The sequence below is a fragment of the Carassius auratus genome, chromosome 43, assembly GCF_003368295.1.
Source record: "Carassius auratus strain Wakin chromosome 43, ASM336829v1, whole genome shotgun sequence".
NCBI classification, from domain to species: Eukaryota; Metazoa; Chordata; class Actinopteri; order Cypriniformes; family Cyprinidae; genus Carassius; species Carassius auratus.
The window spans coordinates 19,081,570-19,103,466 of NC_039285.1; the positions used below are offsets into that span (position 1 = coordinate 19,081,570).

The 21,897-nt window shown below is 37.6% G+C and overlaps 3 protein-coding genes across 5 annotated transcripts in view; 1 reads left to right on the forward strand and 2 right to left on the reverse strand.

Moving 5' to 3' along the window:
* The first annotated feature begins 1,051 nt into the window (after positions 1–1,051).
* Positions 1,052–4,400, forward strand: LOC113061294 (extracellular calcium-sensing receptor-like). The gene is made up of 6 exons (XM_026230323.1): positions 1,052–1,272; positions 1,426–1,717; positions 1,936–2,763; positions 2,880–3,107; positions 3,268–3,391; positions 3,487–4,400. Exons 1-6 carry the CDS (start codon positions 1,052–1,054, stop codon positions 4,398–4,400), a joined length of 2,607 nt encoding a protein of 868 aa, XP_026086108.1.
* A 1,089-nt stretch (positions 4,401–5,489) lies between these two features.
* Positions 5,490–11,352, reverse strand: olfcr1 (olfactory receptor C family, r1). Its single transcript, XM_026230324.1, has 6 exons — positions 10,602–11,352; positions 8,544–8,820; positions 7,579–8,412; positions 6,675–6,884; positions 6,476–6,599; positions 5,490–6,391 (listed from the first exon to the last, which is right to left on the reverse strand). The coding sequence occupies exons 1-6, from the start codon at positions 10,865–10,867 to the stop codon at positions 5,490–5,492; spliced, it is 2,613 nt and encodes an 870-aa protein (XP_026086109.1). The 5' UTR covers positions 10,868–11,352.
* A 1,324-nt stretch (positions 11,353–12,676) lies between these two features.
* The window catches only part of LOC113061834 (1-phosphatidylinositol 4,5-bisphosphate phosphodiesterase eta-1-like), a 69,822-nt gene continuing 60,601 nt past the window's right edge, over positions 12,677–21,897 (reverse strand). For 2 of the 3 annotated variants that reach the window (XM_026231292.1, XM_026231293.1), the window contains 10 exons: positions 21,413–21,510; positions 20,878–21,057; positions 19,759–19,866; positions 19,478–19,602; positions 19,302–19,386; positions 19,049–19,195; positions 18,332–18,411; positions 17,884–17,943; positions 16,458–16,815; positions 12,677–15,613 (listed from right to left, as the gene is read on the reverse strand). In XM_026231292.1, coding sequence (XP_026087077.1) covers positions 13,308–15,613; positions 16,458–16,815; positions 17,884–17,943; positions 18,332–18,411; positions 19,049–19,195; positions 19,302–19,386; positions 19,478–19,602; positions 19,759–19,866; positions 20,878–21,057; positions 21,413–21,510 — 3,547 coding nt within the window. In that variant the 3' untranslated portion in view covers positions 12,677–13,307. The remainder of the gene's footprint in view (positions 15,614–16,457; positions 16,816–17,883; positions 17,944–18,331; positions 18,412–19,048; positions 19,196–19,301; positions 19,387–19,477; positions 19,603–19,758; positions 19,867–20,877; positions 21,058–21,412; positions 21,511–21,897) is intronic. The other variant, XM_026231294.1, reaches the window with a different exon arrangement.

The window sequence follows — 21,897 nt, forward strand, 5'->3', positions numbered from 1 at the left end:
GGTAACATTATAACAGAACTTTCAAATATATCAAGTATGATAAAACAGCAACCAGAAGGAGTGGAAGCAGTTGACTGTGGCATAATAAAAGCTCTACTGCTTTCGAGCCATGTGTCACGCTCGTTCAGTGGCCTTGTTTCGCTTCAGTGGCTTTCAGCCTCACCCTGCTTCATTCTATTACGTTAATAAACTATGAGCTTATCCATGAACAGGATTTCTGCCCGAGTCCTGTAGGATTGCATTGGCTGTTGGGATGAAGACAACATCTCCCATGATTCCACACTCAGTCACAGCGTCATCAAACTATGCCTTTGTTTCTTCGTTTGTTAAAAATTATTTATTGTGCCTTTAACTTGAGTCCCCACTGATAAGCTACTACTAAATATATTATAGAAACTTTTTTTTTTCTTAAAGTAGCTTTGCAGCCATTTGTATCATAAAAAAAGACAATATAAAAAATATGCTTGATTGGAATTGAATTGAATTAAAGGCTTCTGCAACTGCACCTTGTTCATTATTTGTTGCTTTTGATACTACCTAGCAGACTCCATAAAATATTCATAGATTAATACAAAGCATTCTTCTTAGTATTACCATTTGATGCTATCACTGTACCCTGGTACTGCAACATTTTTCTGTTTTTAGTGCTCAGCCGAAGTCCAATGTGTGCCTGACATCTAGAGGACATTCTGAGAAAAATCACTGTCAAGCAGAATAGATGGACAAGTAGATATAAGTAGTATTTTATTTTATTTCTTTTTTTTTTTTTTTTGCTCCTAATCTCTAAATGATCTCAGAAGTAATTTTAATTTTTCTTCTCCAGCTAAAGGGCTGATTTAGAAAAATAATGCACACATCAGAACTACCCTGACAGCAAAGTAAACAAAAAGAAAATCCAACAGTTGTAAGTTTTAATAAATAATAAAGAGATTGGAAGGTGGCATCAAGTTTCCCAGGTATGGGACCACCCACTCTTTTAAAATAACACTCCACACAATCTTTAATATAAATTAGTGAGCCGAATGGGTGGGTGGCTCAGAAAAAGCAAGAGATGTGGATCACTCTGTATATTGCTCTATACCTGTCCTCTATCTGCATATATGCAGCTTCAGTCCTCAAATCAGACAAATGTCAGCTCCAGGGACACTTTCGGTTGAACGGCATGTACCAGGATGGAGATGTTATACTAGGAGGCTTGTTTCAGGTTCATTTCTTCACAGTTTTACCACATCTGAGCTTTAAAACAGTACCAGATCCACCATACTGCGAAAAGTGAGTCTGGAGCCAGGAATGTGAATATACAGTACTCTTTGCCTTCTTTTAACCTCAGTTATTTTGAAATGCAGCCTTGCTCAAATGATGTATTTAAAAAAATCTGAATTGAAACCACTGTTCATTTCAACATATAACTTTTGTTTTTCTTAGATTTGATATGGAAATCTTCCAGCAGGCACAGACCATGGCTTTCGCAATAGATGAGATTAATAAAAATCCAATCTTACTGCCTAACATCACTCTTGGTTACCATCTTTATGACAACTGTGTGAGACTAGGAATGGCGTTCCGGGCTGCCATGTCCCTAATAAGTGGGACTGAGAAGTCCTTCTCCAACCTCAACTGCACTGGTCCTTCACCAGTAGTTGGTATTGTGGGGGATCCAAGTTCAACTCCTTCTATTGCGATTTCCAGTGTTCTAGGACTATTTAGAGTACCTATAGTAAGATGGGATGAAAAAAGTACAAACACGCTGTATGCATATTTTTGCACTTTTCAGTTAAATGTTGTCCTTTTCAACCATGTATATCCTCAATCTGTTTATTATAGAATTTACTTCATCATTTGCTTTTGCATGAAAATAATAATAATAATAATAAAATTGTGTATATATATATATATCTTGTGTCTTTTACCCTCTCTCAACATCTAACTTTTTAGGTTAGTTACTATGCCACCTGTTCCTGTTTAAGTGACAGGAAAAAGTACCCCTCTTTCTTCAGAACAATCCCCAGTGACGCCTTCCAGGTGCGGGCTATGGTTCAGATCTTGAGACATTTCGGATGGACCTGGGTTGGTCTCATCTACAGCGATGATGACTATGGAATCTACGCTGCTCAGTCCTTCCATCAAGAAATGCAGCTGTTTGGACATTGTGTTGCTTTTTCTGAAATCCTGCCCCATGAAAACAACCTCAGAGACATTCAACATATAACTGGAGTGATTGAGGCCTCTACAGCTAGAGTGGTGGTTGTTTTTTCCACTTCATCCTTTTTGTTACCTTTGATGGAGGAAGTGGTGTTGCAGAACATGACTGGCAGACAGTGGATTGCGAGTGAAGCTTGGGCCACCACACCTGTATATCACACTCCACGTTTACTGCCCTATCTAGGGGGCACACTTGGCATTGCCGTTAGACGTGGAAAGATCCAGGGGCTTCATGACTTTTTGCTACATATTCATCCAAGCAATGAACCAAGAAATAATATGCTGAGGATCTTCTGGGAGAACATGTTTGGGTGCAGTTTTGAAACTGGGGGTACAGTGGAAGATGGAGAGCAAGTGAAAAATATGTGTACGGGACAGGAGGATCTGAGCATCACAAATACACCATACACTGATGTTTCTGGGTTGAGAGCAGCTTATAATGTCTATAAGGCAGTTTATGCCCTGGCACATGCACTTCATGACCTGATGCAGTGTGAAGAGGGGAGAGGACCATTCAATGGGAACACATGTGCCGACATAACCAGATTGAAACCCTGGCAGGTATAGTAAAATTAGGCATATAGACCAGCTTTATGTGTAAAAGCAAAATATTTGCTTTATATTAATTCAAATTTCAGATAAACATGTAACACCTGTCCTGTCTACGAACTGTACAGCTGGTTCACTACCTACAGAAAGTGAACTTCACCACAGGCTTTGGGGATCATGTGTCATTCGATAAGAATGGAGATGCTCTGGCCATCTATGATGTGCTGAACTGGCAGCCAAGCTCTGATGGATCGATAAGGATCTACACAGTTGGTGTGGTAAATGAAGGAGCGACAACAGGAATGGTTCTAACCCTGGATGAGGATGCAATATACTGGAACTTTGAACCAAAAAAAGTATCTAACATTGCTTGTTAATGTCATCCTTTATGGAGATATACAGTCTAAATAAAAGTCAATACTATGATAGGACAAATGAGATTAATAGAGGACAAGATTGTCATTATGTAAAAGAGATGAGAGACACATGGCTGATAACAGATGATGTCTCTTTCAGCCCCCAAGGTCTGTTTGCAGTGAGAGGTGTCCCCCAGGCACCAGACGAGCCACACGCAAGGGCCTTCCTGTCTGCTGTTTTGACTGCCTGCCATGCGGAGATGGAGATATTTCAAACACAACAGGTGCTTATTTTATTGAGGAGATTAATGTTTGAAAATTCGAATGTAACTCAGTTCCCTCTTACATTTTTCACCTTCTCTCTCTTACTTAATCGCAGATGCTATTGAGTGTATAACATGTCCAGATGAGTTCTGGTCCAGTCCAGATAATGATCAGTGTGTCCCAAAAGAAGTAGAATTTCTGTCCTATGAGGAACCTCTGGGCATATCCTTGACCACTGCATCTCTGCTTGGCACTTGTATCTCTGGTCTTGTGATGATCGTCTTCGCTCATCACCGTAACACTCCAATAGTACGTGCCAACAATTCAGAACTCAGCTTCCTGCTGCTGTTGTCACTCAAAATGTGTTTCCTGTGTGTACTACTGTTCATTGGCCAGCCACAGTTGTGGACATGTCAGTTACGACATGCTGTGTTTGGCATAAGCTTTGTCCTGTGTATTTCCAGCATCCTGGTCAAGACTATGGTGGTAATAGCTGTGTTCAAGGCATCTCGACCAGAGGGCAAAAGTGCAATGAAATGGTTTGGAGCAGTTCAACAAAGATGCACAGTTCTGCTCCTAACAGCCCTTCAGGTTGTGATATGTGCAGTCTGGTTATCAACTGCCTCTCCAACACCACATAAAAACAACCAGTATACTCGCTCTAAAATTGTATATGAATGTGCTATTGGCTCAGTGGCTGGTTTTTCTATGCTGCTGGCATACATTGGACTGTTAGCAGCAGTAAGTTTCCTGTTAGCTTTCCTGGCGAGAAATCTTCCAGATAATTTTAATGAAGCAAAGTTCATCACATTTAGCATGTTGATCTTCTGTGCTGTGTGGATTGCATTTGTTCCAGCATATGTGAGCTCTCCAGGGAAATATGCTGTAGCTGTAGAGATATTCGCCATTTTAGCTTCTAGTTTTGGATTATTGGTGGCCATATTTGCCCCAAAGTGCTACATCATCCTTTTACATCCAGAGAGAAACACTAAAAATGCCATCATGGGAAGAGAAACAACAAATAAATAGTTTAATATTCTGTCTGCTTATCTATGGTATATGAATCTTCAAATCCATCAATGCCCTGCTTGTAGACATATGCATTAGTGTTCCTATTGTATGTAATTGAAACACATGGCTTACAGTACATGCAGATGACTCATAGAATGCCTGTTTTGCATACTGTATTGAAACATGATATACTCACTAAAGTAACAGTAAACTGTAATAAATAAATAAATGCTTTTTTCTACAGTTTTATTTGCTCATGTGTTTCATTTTTCTTTTCTTTTTTTCTTTTTTTTTAATCAGCATGTCCTTCATATGCAGGGTCAACGTGTGCATAATAGGTATATAGGCACCTAGGGTGGCAGCACAGTCATTGTGGCAAAAAGGAGAGATTTAATTTTAAATGTATTTTATTGGACATTCATTTAGAATGATTGCACTCATATCAATGTTATAATTTACCCTTAGTTATTCTAAATTTAAATGAACTTTCCTTCAAAGTATTGCTGCCTAGTGAGAGCCCAGACCTAAATCCAATCGAAAAACTTGTGGAAAAGATGTGGGGTGGGGGTTTTCATATCATCATCTCTACTGACTTTCTATGTTCAAACTCAGATAGCAAGGTGACATTGATGCAATGTTCAGTTGTCATCCAAACCATTATTTTGTTTGAAACTGACATGTTGGGACAGCATTGCTTTTATGGATGAATGCTGATAGCACGGATAAGATTGATTTGTTACTGACAACAACATTATCCAAAAAATTATATCTCTGCATAATCACATGTCCTGGGATTAGATGCTATCCTGTGCCTTTTTTCTTGTTTTCTGATTACTGCTTAACCATTTTTTTTATTAACCTACTCTGCTTCATTAAAAGAAGCTGTGTGAAAGAAAACTATTCTACATTTTAAGACATATCCATACCTGGTTTTGAAATAAGTGTGTGATTACTTTTGTCCGGTGTGAAAATATTCTAGTGGAAATCGGACAATATCTTCAGGGTGGATTTGAGAAGCACTTGCACTATATGAATAACAGAAACAAACATGACTGTGACTCAGTAAAGCTTTATTATAGGAAAAAATAGTCACAAAAAAGAAAATAGTTATGCTTTTCCCATAAGAAACCTTTTAGTGTTGTTTTCTGGCTTGAGCAAAATAATGTAACATTTTGGGATAAAGATACAAAGCAAGAGTCCAAAACTAGAGGCCAATATTGCAAAAATTTCCACTGCTATGCTGTACTTCCCTGGCGAGCTGACATATGCTGGCACAAATGCTATCCACACGGCACAGAAGATCAGCATGCTGAAAGTAATTAATTTTGCCTCGTTAAAATTATCTGGAAGTTTACGTGCAAAGAAGGCCAGCAGGAAGCAGACAGCAGCCAGAAAGCCAATGTAACCCAGTACACAGGCGAATCCCACAACTGACCCAACTGTGCACTCAAGGATGACCTTTGACCCTTGGATTCCAAAGTTACGGTGAGGTGAAGGTGGACTGACGGAGAGCCAGATGGCACAGATAACCACCTGAACACTGGTAAAGACCAGAACACTTCCTCTCTGTTGGCTCGGTCCAAACCATCTGATAAGAGCTGAGGATCCAGGTCTAGTGGAGTGAAATGCAAATAGAACCACAATTGTCTTGACCAGAATACAGGAGATGCACAGGACAAAACTGATCCCAAATGCAGCCTGTTGAATCCTACATGACCAGAGCGATGGCTGGCCTACAAACACCAGCGAGCACAAGAAGCAGAGCTTGAGAGACAGCAGGAGCAGGAAGCTGAGCTCAGAGTTGTTGGCTTTAACTACCGGAGTGCTCTTATGGTACAGGAAGATCACAGCCACTGTAGCTGTAATGATAGCACCCGAAATGGCAACACTTACCAGTGTGATGCCCATTGTTTCTCTAAAGGAGAGGAACTCAGTCTCGCGGGGCACACATTCATTTCTGAAACTATTAGACCAGAACTCTTGGGGACAGCGATAACATTTTATTGAGCCTGGGGGAAAAAATAAAAAGAGGAACATTAAAACTTTATGGTATTTGGGGACTTTAATAATTAGTGTTAGAGCACATTAATGACCTGTACTGTTACTGATTTCCCCCTCCGTACAGGGCAGGCAGTCAAAACAGCACACTGGCAGACCCTTCTTAATGGCTTTACGTGTCCCAGGCAGACACTCAGAAGTGCACACGGATACAGGTATCTGGGAACATGTTAGACAATATATTAGACCGTTTTTATAGAATTGTTTAGAGTTATATTAGAAACAAATTCTCACCTTCCCAGAGTCTCCAGGCCATGAAATAGCTGACTCATTAATAATGAGCTGGTTCCCATCCACTCGTCCGATTGAGACATACTGGAGTGAACCATCAGAAGCTCTCTGCCAGTTCACCAGGTTATAGACAGGTGGAATGCTGCCATCCTGGAAATAAAACTCCTCTCCTAACTGAGTGGTAAAATGAACTTGTCCAATGTGCTGTAAAAGCTGAAAATGTCAGGAAAACCATGTTTGGAACAACCATGAAATGAATATGAAAATATAAATATACGGACATATTAACCACTTAAAAAGAAAAATTTAATGGAGATTCTTAAAACTAATATCAAATACTTAACATTAAAGATTTGGCAGTATGGTTTATAAAAGTGCATAAATGTGAGTAAATATGCCTTAATTGAAAAGTTTGCTTGCTTAGATGACACTTATTATTGTTTAAATAATCTTGCTTATTACTTATAAAGCACATCAGTATTTGAAAAAGCTTAGTCCTCCAAATCCTAAACAATTTGATAATTCCACGAATACCAAAATCAGCTGCGGGTGGCAGATCCTATTTAGCGCCTAAACTCTGGAATAACCAACCTAACATTGTTCGGGAGGCAGACACACTCGGTCAGTTTAAAAATAGATTAAAGACCCATCTCACCTCAGTCTCTTTAACCTGGTTTACACATAACACACTAACAAACATATTTATAATATTTTGATCCATAAAATTATTTTAGGCTGCATTAATTAGGAAAACCGGAACCTGGAAATATTCCCATAATACACAATGTACTTGCTACATCATTAGAAGAATGGCATCTACGCTAATACTAGTTTCTCTCTTATTCCGAGGTCACTTGAGGACACTTAATATATATATAAAATAAATAATGACAAATGAGATGTATACCTGTGCTGGAGTGATGTTGTCCGGAGAGGAACACTTTGGTTTTATTTTAGTATCAGAGTTATTTCGAGGGGTGCACTCCAGTAAAGTATGAAGTGCATGCGCAGCAGCATATACAGCTAAATAAATATTATATGTCACTGTCAGTTGAGAAGTATCTGTAAATTCACTGTGAACCCCCTCCAGACTCTCTCTGCCACTGCATGGAGGAAGGGCTTTCTGGATAGCCTTGGAAGAGCTTTTCATAAAGCTACAGCCAAATGTATTTTCCCACAAGGTCCTCAAGAATTCATCATCAGGGTAACGGGAAGGATGAAGCTGCCGGAGATGTGCATCAAAACCAGGTATAGGCGCACTTCTTAAAGCTACACCCAGTGTTCCTTTAGCAATGGTGTAGAGCTGGGGATTGGCCAAGAGATAGGTGCTAGTGCTCCAGATCTCACTAGCCAGGAACAGCCTGTCTGTCACATTCCTACGGATTAATTCCAAAAGAAACACCTCTACATCCATATACCAAGAAAACACCAGGATTACGCGGGCAGAGGAGGCTTGGACTGTTGCAGCGGCACGGGCCACATCCTTTGCTAACTGCTCCCTGTAAAGTGTGTGATAAAATGCTAAGCAGATTCCCGTGCCCTTGATTTCCTCTTCAAATACCTGAACAGCCCCGCGTCCATAGTCATTATCGGCAACCACGGCTCCAACCCAGGTCCAGCCGAAGCGTTTGGCCATCTGTGCCATGGTGCGTGCCTGATAAGCATCACTTGGGACAGTGCGGAAGAAATTAGGGTACTTTTGTCTGTCACTAAGACACGGGCAGCTGGCCAGGTAGCTGATCTGAAAGAAAATGTCAAGCTATATTTGACAGAGCATGCATTTAAATGTCATATACTGTAGCATATTCACAAAAATAGCCAAAAATGTATTCAATCTAACATGTTTTGATGGGTAATAGGCTATAACCTCACCACTGCAATCTGCAGGGGTCTCAGGGTCCTGGACAGAAGAATGCTTTGTGTAGAAGAAGAATCTCCAATGAGGACCTTGGCAGGTCTTGTGATGCCGCAAGTTTCGTTTCCTCCACTGATCATTGACATAGCTGCCGTCAGACTGTGGGGGTAACGGGAACAGCTATCCATTACGTGATAACCCAGTTGGACCCCCGGCAACAGAGAGGGGCTCCGGTTAATTTCCTCAACTGCAAACCTAATCGCCTGAGCCCATTGCACAGAATTCTCCTCAAAACTGACAACAGAAAAAACTATTTACATTTAATAATAATAATAATAATAATAATTATTATTATTATTATTATTATTATTATTATCATTATTATTAATATAAAAACAAAATTATTATTATTATAATTATACTGGGAATTGTCTGCTGTGGGACAAAAAAAAAAAAAAAGAGTACTATTATCATCATCATCATTATCATTTATGTCTGGGGTGCCACAATGTATAACTAAAATTTAACTAAAATATATATAAAAAAACGAAAAAATATAATTAAAAAAATGTGTATATGTGTGTAGCTTTTTTCTTTCTGATTACATAATTTATTTATTTATTATGCATGAATATTTATGTGTGTGTGTGTGTGTGTGTGTGTATATATATATATATATATATATATATATATATATATATATATATATATATATATAAATACACATCTCAATGTTTAATTATATTTCACATAAAAGTCAGTGAAATTAACAGATATAAAAAAAAGATATGAAAAAAGTGACTGCAGATAAATTTTAACTTGATATGGGTTACATGGGTAACTTTACAATAATCTTGCTTAGTTAACCTTAGTTAATGCATTAAGTACTGTAGCTTTACGGTATGTATGTATCTTTGTTAAAGTTAGTAAATAAAAATATGTTAAATCAGGTTCATTAAATAATATTAAGAAATTAGAGATTTGTTTTTATAAATATTACTTAATGTTAAATAATAATAATACTTATAAATAATATAAAAAAAAACTTAATTTTGCAACCACGTCAATAAACTAATACACATGAGTACATTGTGTTTAAATATATCTGAACATGTAAATTTGCACATACACACAAAGGCACTTAACTGAGTTACAGAATATTCATTGACTATCCTGTTAAACTTAGACATCAGCTACTGCTATCATACACTACCAGTCTAAAGTTTTTGGACAGTAAGTTTTTTTTTTTTTTTTTTTTTATGAATTATCTTCTGCTCACAAAGCCTGCATTTATTTGATCAAAAGTACAGCAAAAGCAGTGATAGTGTGAGACATTTTTACTATTTTAAAATAACTGCTAATAAATAAAATGCAATTTATTCCTGTGAAATCAAATAATTTTTTCAGCATCATTACTGCAGTCTTCAGTGTCACATGCTCCCTCAGAAATCAGTGTAATATTCTGTTATTATTATTATTATTACTTAAAACTGTAATTACATAAATTAATACTTTTATTTAGCAAGGAAGATTTAAATTGATCAAAGATATTTATAATGTTACAAAATATTTTTATTTCAGATACATGCTTTTCTTCTGAGCTTTATTTCCATTAAAGAAACCTGAAAAGATTCTACTCAGCTGTTTTTGGGCAGCAAATCAGAATATTAGAATGGAGCATGTGACACCGAGGACTCACATCACAGGAATAAATTACAATTTAAAATACTTTCAAATAGAAAGCAGTAATTTTAAACAGTAAAAATATTTCACAATATTACGGCTTTTGCTGTATTTTGTATCAAATAAATGCAGGCTTGGTGAGCAGAAGAGAGAGAGAGAGAAAAAAAATCTTACCGTTCAAAAACTTGACTCGTAGTGCACATGCACTAACCAAAATAAAATGTGATTAAAAATGAAAATCCTACATCTGCAGGGAAAATGTCAGAGAACGATTTTAGTATACGTTTTATAAAATATTATTCTGCCAAACACAGCATCAATACAGAGACTCCATGTACTTGACAGGTGTGGAGAGAGATAGGAAAGAAAATGAAAAAGGGTGTATCACTTACTTTAAGCATGGCGCCAATTTAGCTTTTGTGGTGAAGCTCAGATCAGGGATTGCAGCCAGGTTATGTATATTAATGAGAGCACCGATAATTACATCACCATCCTGGTAGAAACCATTACCGTCTAAATTCTGTAAAGTGTCCATGTTCACACACTTTTCCTGCAGAGTCTCTTCTACCACAGAAAACCCCATTCCATCCCTGCATACTGCACACAGTAGAAGCACCGGCACAGAAAGTGGGAGCAACGATAGGACTTGTACAGACATTTGCAAAGTTTGGTGTTATCTGCTCTTCCTGCACCCTTGTGCATCAGTTTAGAGCAAGAAGAGATATTTCTTTTGACCACAGTCCCAAAAGAGCAGTAGAAAAACAAAGGCAAGAGAAAACAACATGAAGCCAAATTGCAGCTCCTCTGAGTTACAGAATTAAAGACAATTACACAATAATTGCTGATGAGCTCACGGTTAGATAGAGCTGCAGGGGGACATTCAGTATTCTTAGAATCATAAAGCAGTTAGATAGAGTTATCTTCAGACTTAAAACAACAAAGCCCCATCTGCAAAATAGCCTCTAACAAACTGATTTTTAATTACAAACTCTCACTTGAGTTTCCTGATGAAACAGTCCTGACAAACATCAGCATGAGAGCTTTTTGTGCTTGCTATAATAATATTAATACATTTTCTTTATATTGCACTTTTCTTATACTTAAAGCCCTTCAACAGTTATTACTCAGAGACTAAAACTGTCATGGAATACAGCAACCTAGTTTACAACTTTTTACAGCCTTAAAGAAATGGGTATCTGTCTCTCGGAGGTAAGCATATGTCAAGGCCAGTGGGGGAACGCAAAACATAGAGAATAAAATAATGCAGAATAAAAAAAAATATATACAGTTATTACAGAGGCAGATAAGAGAAACCACACACACAAAAAAATATATATTTTCCTCATAGCAAACATTTTATAATTTTATTGCATTGGTAGGAAAATGCTTACACTCATCTTGGATGAGCAACAGTAAAATTAACAATGAACTAGATGCCTTTAAGCATAAAGGAATTAAAAAAAAAAAAAAAAAAACAAAAAAAAAAAAAAAACAATGCTTTGTTTTTTTGTCTCTTTAAAAAGAAACCTAAATATTAAGTCAAATGTTATTCCTGCCCTCTGTATCAAAGCAATTACAAAAATAAAACTTTAAGCATACAGCTTTAGAATATGAAGAAGAGTTTCAAACTTCTTTAAATTCATGACTAATAGAAAGCAAGCAAGTCAGAGCAAGCAGGTAAATGTGCGGTATTGCATTCAATACAACAGAATTATTCTGTGCAAAATCAGAGCACAGCATCTACAGGTCTGTGCATAGTCATGCTGAAAATCACCATTCACATGCTAAAAAAACATTACAGTAGATAAAGGTTTTGACTGAGCACACATTTACAGTACTAACATATGTACAAACTACACAGACATACAATTAACATGATATGCAGGAAGACTTAATAAAAAGAGAAGCCCCTTCATGACTTGTACTACAAAGTTTAAAAAAGAACAAATAGCTGACAACCACAAAACAAATGTCTGCAATAAATATCCAATTCAATTATTTGCTTTTTTTATATCTTGAGACACATTTTAAACGATATGTATTTTTTTCCAAGCATGTATATAAAATAATGTGTTTAATACAGGTGCTGGTCATATAATTAGAATATCATCAAAAAGTTGATTTATTTCACTAATTCAATTCAAAAAGTGAAACTTGTATATTCATTGCATTGTTGGGTCTGGCATATCACATCTTCCTCTTCCCAATACCCCATAGATTTTCTATGGGGTTAAGTTCAGGCAAGTTTGCTGGCCAATTAAGAACAGGGATGCCATAGTCCTTAACCCCTTAACTGTCACCCCCCCCCCCCCATTATTTAAATAGGCATTAAAGTGCACTATCCAAACTAAAATTGCTGTAATTTATGAACACTTTGGAATATAAACATAAGGTTAGTCTCTTTTTAAAGAAGATTTTGGCAAAAGTGGAACTTAAAAAAAAAAAATTGAAGTATCAAGAAGTTTAAATGTACTGTAAATAGAATGCATTATATTTAATTTTATTTAATTTATTATAAATATTTTACATAACAGGTTTTATTCTAAAATTGGTATAAAATTAAAGCCCTGTGTCTAAATAAGTAATGTTATAAATTTGAAGTTGATATGAAAAAAAATTGAATTTGAAATTGGACAACTGTCAAGTCAGCAGTCTTCCGCATGATTGTGTAGCCTACAGAACTAGACTGAGAGACCATTTAAAGGCTTTGCTGGTGTTTAGAGTTAATTAGCTGATTAGAGATTGAACCTTTTCACAATATTCTAATTTTCTGTGATACTGAATTGTGGATTTTCCTTAGTCGTCAGTTATAAACATCAAAATTAAAAGAAATAAAAAGTTGAAATATATCAGTCTGTGTGTAATGAATGAATATAATATACAAGTTTCACTTTTTGAATGGAATTAGTGAAATAAATCAACTTTTTGATGATATTCAAATTATATGACCAGCACCTGTACAGCTTGAGTAGCACAAGTAGGAGAGTGTGTTATACAGTTCTGGTAGTGTCCTGCTACATGTACAGTAGTTGCGCACTGTTGTACAACTGTTACTAAGAAATACATGCACGGTCAAAAACAGCAGGTGAGATGCAAGGTCAAAGCCTAAGTAGGAAGAACACCTCCGGTTCTGATGGGTTGGAGAAGTCCGGGGGGAGCACAGAATCATCATTATAGTAGCGATCTCCGTATCCATAGCGTAGTGAGGAGCAGGCTCCTTCAGGTAAACCTCGGGCCTCATGACCGAGATGGTCCAGGTAACCAGCAATATAAGACCCTGTAGAGTGCCTGTTCGGTGGAGGATTTTGGGAGGAAACTGGTTTATTGCGGAGTACTACTTCCATGTCACCCTCAACAGGGTGGTGTTTGAAGGCCTCCTGCTGTCTCTCACGCGCACGATTGGCTATATGACGCACACGACTTTGACTGCGGGACGACAGTCGTCTTGACAGAAATGGTGGAGGGTCTTCAGGATCATCAGCAGAGCTCTGAGAAACCAGAGGAAGCACTGAAAGGGGGTTTGGGGTGGTTTGAGTACAAGAGGGGAGGGGATGCGTATAGTCTTCAATTTCCAATGTTACAAGCTTGCGAAGCTGCTCAGTTAAAGGATCAGAGGACTTCGGGCGACCAGATAACCCACACATCCGTCTTTGGTCTTTCATTGCAGGAGTGACAAAACTTCGGCTGATTGACTTGTACTTGCTCTGAAAGTTACATGAAATGTCCTCAGATGTCAGGTCTCCCAGGCTCTTGGACTTGGAAGAAGCTGGAGAGAGCCCATTGTACATCTGAGCAGGAGGTACAGGAAAGGCCTGTTTTTGCAGAGATGGCCGGGAATAAGAGTCTTGCGATTCATTGTAGTCTGGTACAGATGTGTACAAGTCCCTCTTTAACAAATTTTGACAGCCTTGAGTCTTTGCAAGATATTCTGAGGACAAAGAGTTTTTGTTTAAATGCTCTGCTCTGCTGACCAAGCTATTCTGGTCTCTTGTCTCCTGGTGCCTTCCTTCTGTGGTATCTATTCTGTGATCACCAAGTGTAAATTTCCCGGAGTCATTATAACAGTTAAGCTTCCTTGGCTGGAATTTGTTAGTAAGGTAGGTGCTAGAGTTCAGACTTTGGTGTGGAGACCGGTAGGGTCTGTGCGAGAGGGATGTATCCGTGGAGTATGAGTGAACAGGAGAGGGATTGTATGAGAGTTTGTGGAGATGGGTTGGTTCAAGTCTTTGTACATGATAGGGGGAGGTCTGGTTTAAGCTTTGAACACTTTTGAAATCGTGAAGAGGACTCAAAAGGGTCAATGTTTTGTCTATGGGATCTTCATCTACATTGATCTCCACCTCCATCAGACTGCTGCTTGTAAAGTCTTGGCACAGCAAGAAGCGGTCTGAGGCTGTGCTATTGATTGAGGATTCTCTGAATCCTCCGAATTCAAAATTTCTGCAGGAACCAGTGGAATGGCATTGGCTGCTATAGCTTTGCTTTAGAGTTCCATGTGCAGACCATTCTAAAGGCATCTTGATGGGTGAAGATCCCTGGCTGACCACAGGAGAACCAACCAAGTCATTTCGAAAGCTGTTTTGACAAAGACTGTTTGTTGATACAGGAGAAAGCACCTCCTCATCCAAGATGGTAAAGACTGCAGGTTCAGTCGTTTTAGGACTAGAAGGTCTCTCGGATAGCTCTGAGGTTGTGCATTTTTGGATAACTTTTAATGGTGTGCTGGAAAGCTCATTGTTGAGACGAGGAAGGTCAAATGGAGGAAGAGAATATTTCATGGGTTGTGAGTTGGATGGAATTAGGGAGCTCTGCTCAGCAGTGAGCTCAAATTGGCCAATCAGAACAGAAATGGACCCGCAGGTGTCATACTCATTCTCTAGTGAGACAGCATCAATAAGACGAGAGAGAGCACTGTCTTGGAGGGACACTTGACTCTTCTCATCTGGCAGAGTCATTCGAGGAGAGTGTGATTTGTTGTTGGTTCCTGAAGATGAGGAAGATGAGGAAGTTGATGAATATGTGGCTGCCTTTGGTGTTAGAAGGTTCTTTTTAGGGGCTTCCAACTGGCATAATTCTTTATGACTTCCTTCACTCCGTAAGCTACTGCAACCATTACAGTGCTCTGTAGGACCTGACAAGTTGTCTGTTGGCCCTTTGGAAGAACATAATTTATCAGCTTCAGTCTGGGTGAGACCACCTCTTCTGTGTTCTTGTTGAGAATCACTCAGAGTATCCCTGCTGCGCTCAATTACCAGGTAAGGGGTTTCTTTCGTATCTTTGGGCTCAACGTTACAGTCTTGAATGTGGTCAGTCGAAAGGGAATGGACATCAGTTTCTTTGAAGGCATAAGTTTCAAAGAGGAGATCCACTGAGACCGATCTGGGTTTCTCATTGAGGAAGGAGTCTGTGGAAGACATTTTACAGGAGAAGACTGTCAGAAAAAAACACCATTAATGACCTTCAAACACCAAAATCACCACATACCACTCTAAACACAGGACAAATGGAATGTACTGCCAAGTACGACTGTGAGAAGGAAATTTGATAATGGCGCTGTGTAGGTAAATGGGGAACATCCAGGTATTTGTTGAATTATTATGATTTTTTTTATGAAACAAAACAGAAGTTGTTTAAAAACATTGGTACAATGGCTTAAAACTGCAATGTTTAGGTGAGTCAACCCGAGTATGGCTTGTGGATTACCTTTAGGGGTTTTCCTAGTCAGTTTTCTACTATAGAGAAGCACAACAGTAAAGACAGAACAAGACAAAGGCAAGTTAAGGTATTAAGGAAAGAAAAGCCTGCATGTCTGAATACTTCAAAGGGACCAGTAGAGATACTTAAAGGGATAGTTCAACCAAAATAAATGTTACTTTTTTTTCAAAATATCTCATGATCTTTTTATGTACCGCACATAAGTGTAAGTCATACATGGTTGGAACAAGGCTGAGCAAATGATGACATAACTAAATGTTAGTGAACTATCCCTTTAAAAGGGCTGCAAAACAATAGAGAGCTTCTGAAAATGTTAAATAAAGAATTAAATAATTAATAGAAGTGAAATAATAGAAAAAAATGCATATAATTTCTTCTCTGAGAGGATAGCAGCAGATAAGGAAAAAAAAAAAGAAATAAAAACTTTCTCATCATAAAGTTGCTTTGTTAATGTTATTTGGATTTGGGATGTAACAGGGTTCATTCTGATTCATTAAGACAGTTCCTAAGGGGATGTCAAGGGAATTACTTACCAATTATTGTGTCAGCTCCAGGATCAGGGCCCTCCTGATCTGGGGTGGACAGGGTGAGGTGACTGTGTAGGAGTTTATCCAGGGGCATAGATGCTGGCCGGTGTTGGAGGGCTCTTCTGTTCCCTGCTCTCCTCTCTACAAAAGTGGTTTGAGAGTCCCCAGTGCTGTGCTTTCTGTCACATGTAGCTTCAGCCAATGGCATCTTGCTCTTTTTGCGGCCCTTAGCAGGAGCACTGGCAGTCCTTCGAAGAAGGTGGTCGGTTATGGATCGTTTACGAGGTGGAACTCCAATATGTGTGTCCACTGAGGACTTGGAACTTTTATTAAATAAGCCTCTAAAACCTCGCAGCTGACGCCCCTGGAAAACAGACAGGAACAGAGAGAGAATTCAGCATACAATATTTATTTAAGCCAAATTCATAGCAAAAAAATGCTATTTTATGTGAATTATTAATGTGTGAATGACCTAATTTTTTATTTCCTAATGTGATATACTACAATGAGTTTTCTTTCCCAATCTACATCTATCTATCTGTCTATCTATCTATCTATCTATCTATCTATCTATCTATCTATCTATCTATCTATCTATCTATCTATCTATCTATTTTATTTTATTTTTGTATTTTTACTTATTTGCACTGATGATATAGATTTTTTTTATTTGTTTATTTTTCTATTGTCTACAAATAAAAAGACACGTGTAACATGATTTCCTTTTTTTTCTTGTAAAACAAAATAATAAATTCTTAAAATGACTATAATTATCATGATTATTTACATTTTGAAAAGTTGATCTTATTTTTTTTTAAATACAAATAATATATTTGCATTTTCTAGTTCTGTAAAATCAATAGGAGAAAGCGGGAGGCATATGATATTCTAAAAACCCTAGGGTGTCTTCTATATGATGAACCAGATTATTTATTTTTTAATTTTTTATGGTGTTTTTTATGGTGCCAGGTTAAACCAAACAGTCCTCACAGACAAAAACATACATGCAATGTCACGTTCATTTCAAACAGTTAACTTCAACAATCTCACAATGACAATCTTTGTATGGACTAAAGCAACAAGACAGATACAGAATTGCTTCTCCTGTACAATTACTGACTAAGTTCAACAGATGGCAGCATATTCATTTGTAACCATTAATGATTAATTCGACCATCTTTCGTCTTTCCAGCCTTCAAAATTCAACATTTTTTACAAGATGAAACAAATCCAGCTTTAAAACCAAGGACAGAACTAACCAAAACATAATTACTTACAAAACAAAAACAGACGAAATTAAATTTAAAAGGCATGTCCATACAACTGCACATTTACAACAGCTTAGCGTTCAATGAGCAAGAACAGGATGTCACATTGACAAATTCGAAGACGCTCATGCAGTTCCATGCAGCACACTACATAGTCAGGGTACCTTATTAGCTCCTAGCAAGTGCATTATGGTATAGCTTGGGTTGAGGACTAAAGGACTCCACTGTAAAGTAAAAAGGTTGGAGGAACTTCAATAAAATGTCAGCGGGGGAAAGCTATTTTTTTTTTCTGATCTGTTTTTCTGTATTGAGATGGAAATTTGAAAAAAAGTCACAGTCTTTTAGTGACACTGCAGTAGAAATCGACGGAAACAACAGCTTGCATTACAGATTGTTATGCTAACCAGCTCAGCTTCTTAACACCTTTTAATTCAATCAAAACACCCCAGTTCCTGGTAAATGTCGCTTTAGTAATGAATAGGAACTGATCTAATTACTAAATGCATGAAGAAATAGAGAGTAGAATTTAAATTGGTAACATGCCCAGTGGAAACGGCTGTGGATCTTTATCAGACTAATTAGGTACAGCTCTCTGTGTAGTTACAAGCTCACCTTCCCATAGATGTCATGCACTGTGATATGGACAAAAATGGATGCCTCTGTCATTCCTTCCAAATAAACGTGTCTATATCCTGCAGGAGTGGGAAAGAGGAGGAATGATTGAAAATGGGATGGAAGAAAGGTATTTGCATTTGTGAGAACATTCAGAGAGTGAATGCAACTGAAAAAAAAATAAGAAAGACATGGTGTCATCGATGGCTTTAGCACAGGAGCATGTCTTCCATCTTTAAGACCGTGTGACTCTCTGTGTGAGAGCAGAGAGAGTTTGACAGCAGACGTTTCTAAAGGCAGCACCTCAGGCCTCCATTACTCCAATGACATGCTTCACTTGGCACCACTATGAGACACATGGACCTGCTGCTATACCTCACACTTTACATGCTATTTAATGACCCTGTCCCTGAGGCCTATATATATATATATATATATATATATATATATATATATATATATATATATATATATATTACTTACGTTATTAGCTGATAATGTGACACTTACTATAACATACAGTACATGGATGTTTCTTAAACTACAAGGACTTTTATGTTCCAAGGGCTGAGTTTATTACAGCGGTTTTGGGCTTTTTTTGTTACACTAAGGTTACAATAATATATCTCATGATATACTTTACTTTACCTTACTTTAACCACAGGTCCAAAGGTTCCCATAGTTGACGAGACAACCACTCAATAGAATTTCTCTTACCTGGCATGAGACTGCTGAAAGCTACGGTTCTCTGGCCCACAAAGTCTCGTCCAATGGGGTCATGATCCCAAACCAGGAAGCGCACTAGAGCCACTTCGGGCATGTGAAGTGTGAAAGACACAGTCTCTTCCCACACAGGGTTAAAACCTGCATTAACAATCACACCAGAAGTAAATAAAAAGGTTAATTCCCCAAAACATTTTCTGTTATAATAAGCTCAACAAATCCCCAGGCAAAAACAGTGAAGCTGTACCGTTATCATCCACAACCCTGGTTTGTTCTTTACAGCAATCCACTGGAAGACCAATAATCTCCACCTCAACGAAGGGATCAATGATCTATGAATAAAGTCCACAAATGTAAAATATGTTAACTGCATTTCAACTCTGAATCCGACAGGAGATGTACTCTTAGGTGACATCTGCTTACCTCACCGCGGTCTCCCAGCATTGAATCAGGAGGTTTGGGCAGCTGCTGTCCACTAATGACTTTTATCACCAGTTGTTTCTTCGGATTTGCAGGAAGCGGATCATCATTCAGTGGGTTGAAGGAGCCTGGAATAGATTTTCAGATATCAACACACTCCCTAGAGTAATTCAAGAATAACTTTACACTTGAGTGTACTTTCTACAGTTAAGTCTTCAGTGACAAAAACACAGTGGTTGTATATTTTGATTTAACAGTATTTTAAATGCATATTGTATGTGTACCTTTACACATGGTGCCTGGTTTGAGCACATAGCCACTGGCTCCGTTCACCATGAACTTGGCTCTGTTCAGCTGCATCATACGGCCATCAGTCTGGTAGTTTAAAGCCACTGTGGGTTAAACAATAGAAAAACCTGAGTCCATTTTTCTCTCTTTCCTTCTATTTTACCATCTTTCCTTCATTTATTCAGAATCTGTTTCAGCAAAATAATTCCATGTATTTATTCATCTGTGTAAAGCTAAATAAACTGGATGGCTAAGAAACTATGAGGTTCTATCATGGCCTGGTAAACATTTTATTTAATAAACAATTTTGGGGCAAAACTCAGCTGCGGCTCCATAATTTCCAATTTACTCTGGTTTATTGGACCCTTATGATGGCACACACATATAAACACCTGCTTTTGCAATGCCTCTGCATCCCCTTTTGCATCTTTTTCTTTCTTGTTACCCTTTTTCTTCTTGTCTGCCTGATTTTTGCTGCTTCATTTATATATATATATATATATATATATATATATATATATATATATATATATATATATATATATATATATATATATCAAATTACAGAGATAATTATAGAAATGTAAAACTAATGCACTTTCACTTGTAGACTCTGACTTTTGCACCCCCACTATATGTGTGTTTATGTAATGTGTTGGTGTCCTGAATAGTGCTTATGTGTGCATGTGAAAAGTGCATATGTGCATTTTCGTACATGACTTTGCATATGCTAAATTGCACAAGTAAATTGCACAACTTGTCAATTTGTCTGCTTACAAAAATCTGTGAAACTAATGTGAAATTGGACTGGATCCTGAATATGCATAACAGAATGGATGTTGCATGGACAAGCATACCCGCTGTCAAATAAGATATCAAATGAATTGAAATGTGTATCACATTGATACAGTTATTCATTTCTCTAATTTTTTTGTAAGCCAGCTGTGACTATATGTCAATATACAAAGAGCATGGATGAGGGAGAAAATTCATTATTTTTGAAAATATGCAAAGGAAACAACAGAGATGAAGATTTTATGTATGCGTGTTTGTATCAAGGTGAATGTCATGTGTGTCCATTTTTTGTGCTTGGACATATGTGTATCTTTCCGCACCTAGTTGGCAACCCACATTCCAGTACGTCTGTGGGTTAAAGTTACTGGAGTCGATCCGGTAGGCAGAGGGATAGATCCGAGAGAGCTGTCGTTGGTTGAAAGTCAAGAAGCACTCAGATCGATGGTGCACCAGGTGCTGAGCTCGTGTCTCACTAAACGACAGAACATTATAGGGTGATCCTAAAATAGAGACGGTGCAGGAAAACTTGGGTTAGATGCATGTTCTCGGATTCACAATATATCTTTGTAGAAAAAGCTATACGCTTTATTCCAAAAACTTTGACAGCAGGGATCAGTAATCTATAGAAGCCCATTTCTGCCACTGAAAAAAAAAAAGGAATTGCAACTTTTTATTTCACAATTCTGACTTTTTTTTTTTCTTCACAATTGTGAGTTTATGTCCTGTCAGAAAAAAAACAAAACAGTCAGAATAGTGAGTGGCACCAGCCTTTTTTTATTTTATTTTATTTTTTATTCAGTGGCGGATATGGACTTCATAGTAATCAGATATGGTAAAACAGAAAACATTTCTCACCCTCATCTAAACACTCCTGAGAGGCCACAGAGTTGGTGAGGACCACCAGATCTGATAGATCTCTACTCAGCTTTATTGTTTTTCTTCTCCTTCCACCTCTACAGACAGACACAGCAAAATATAGGCAGGTTGTGAAATGTCTGACTATTAGATGTAATGACATGCTCCAGGTCAGGTACACAGTACAAAGATGAGAAGAAATGGTGACTAAAGAAATGGTTTATTTCTGAAGAAATTACATCAATGTCCAGCACAACACAGACATACAGTACAAACATTATGGATAAAAACACCAACATAAATGGACTACAAGCAAAAACTATTTTCTAAATCATAATAGAGCTAAAAAGTATTATATTTTAAATAAAAAATTATTATGCAGCAAAATGATTTTCAACATATTACAATGATTTCTCAATCATATGACACTGGAAACTGCATTTACGGCCACTGACTATTAATGTAATCAAAGGAAAGAATTACAT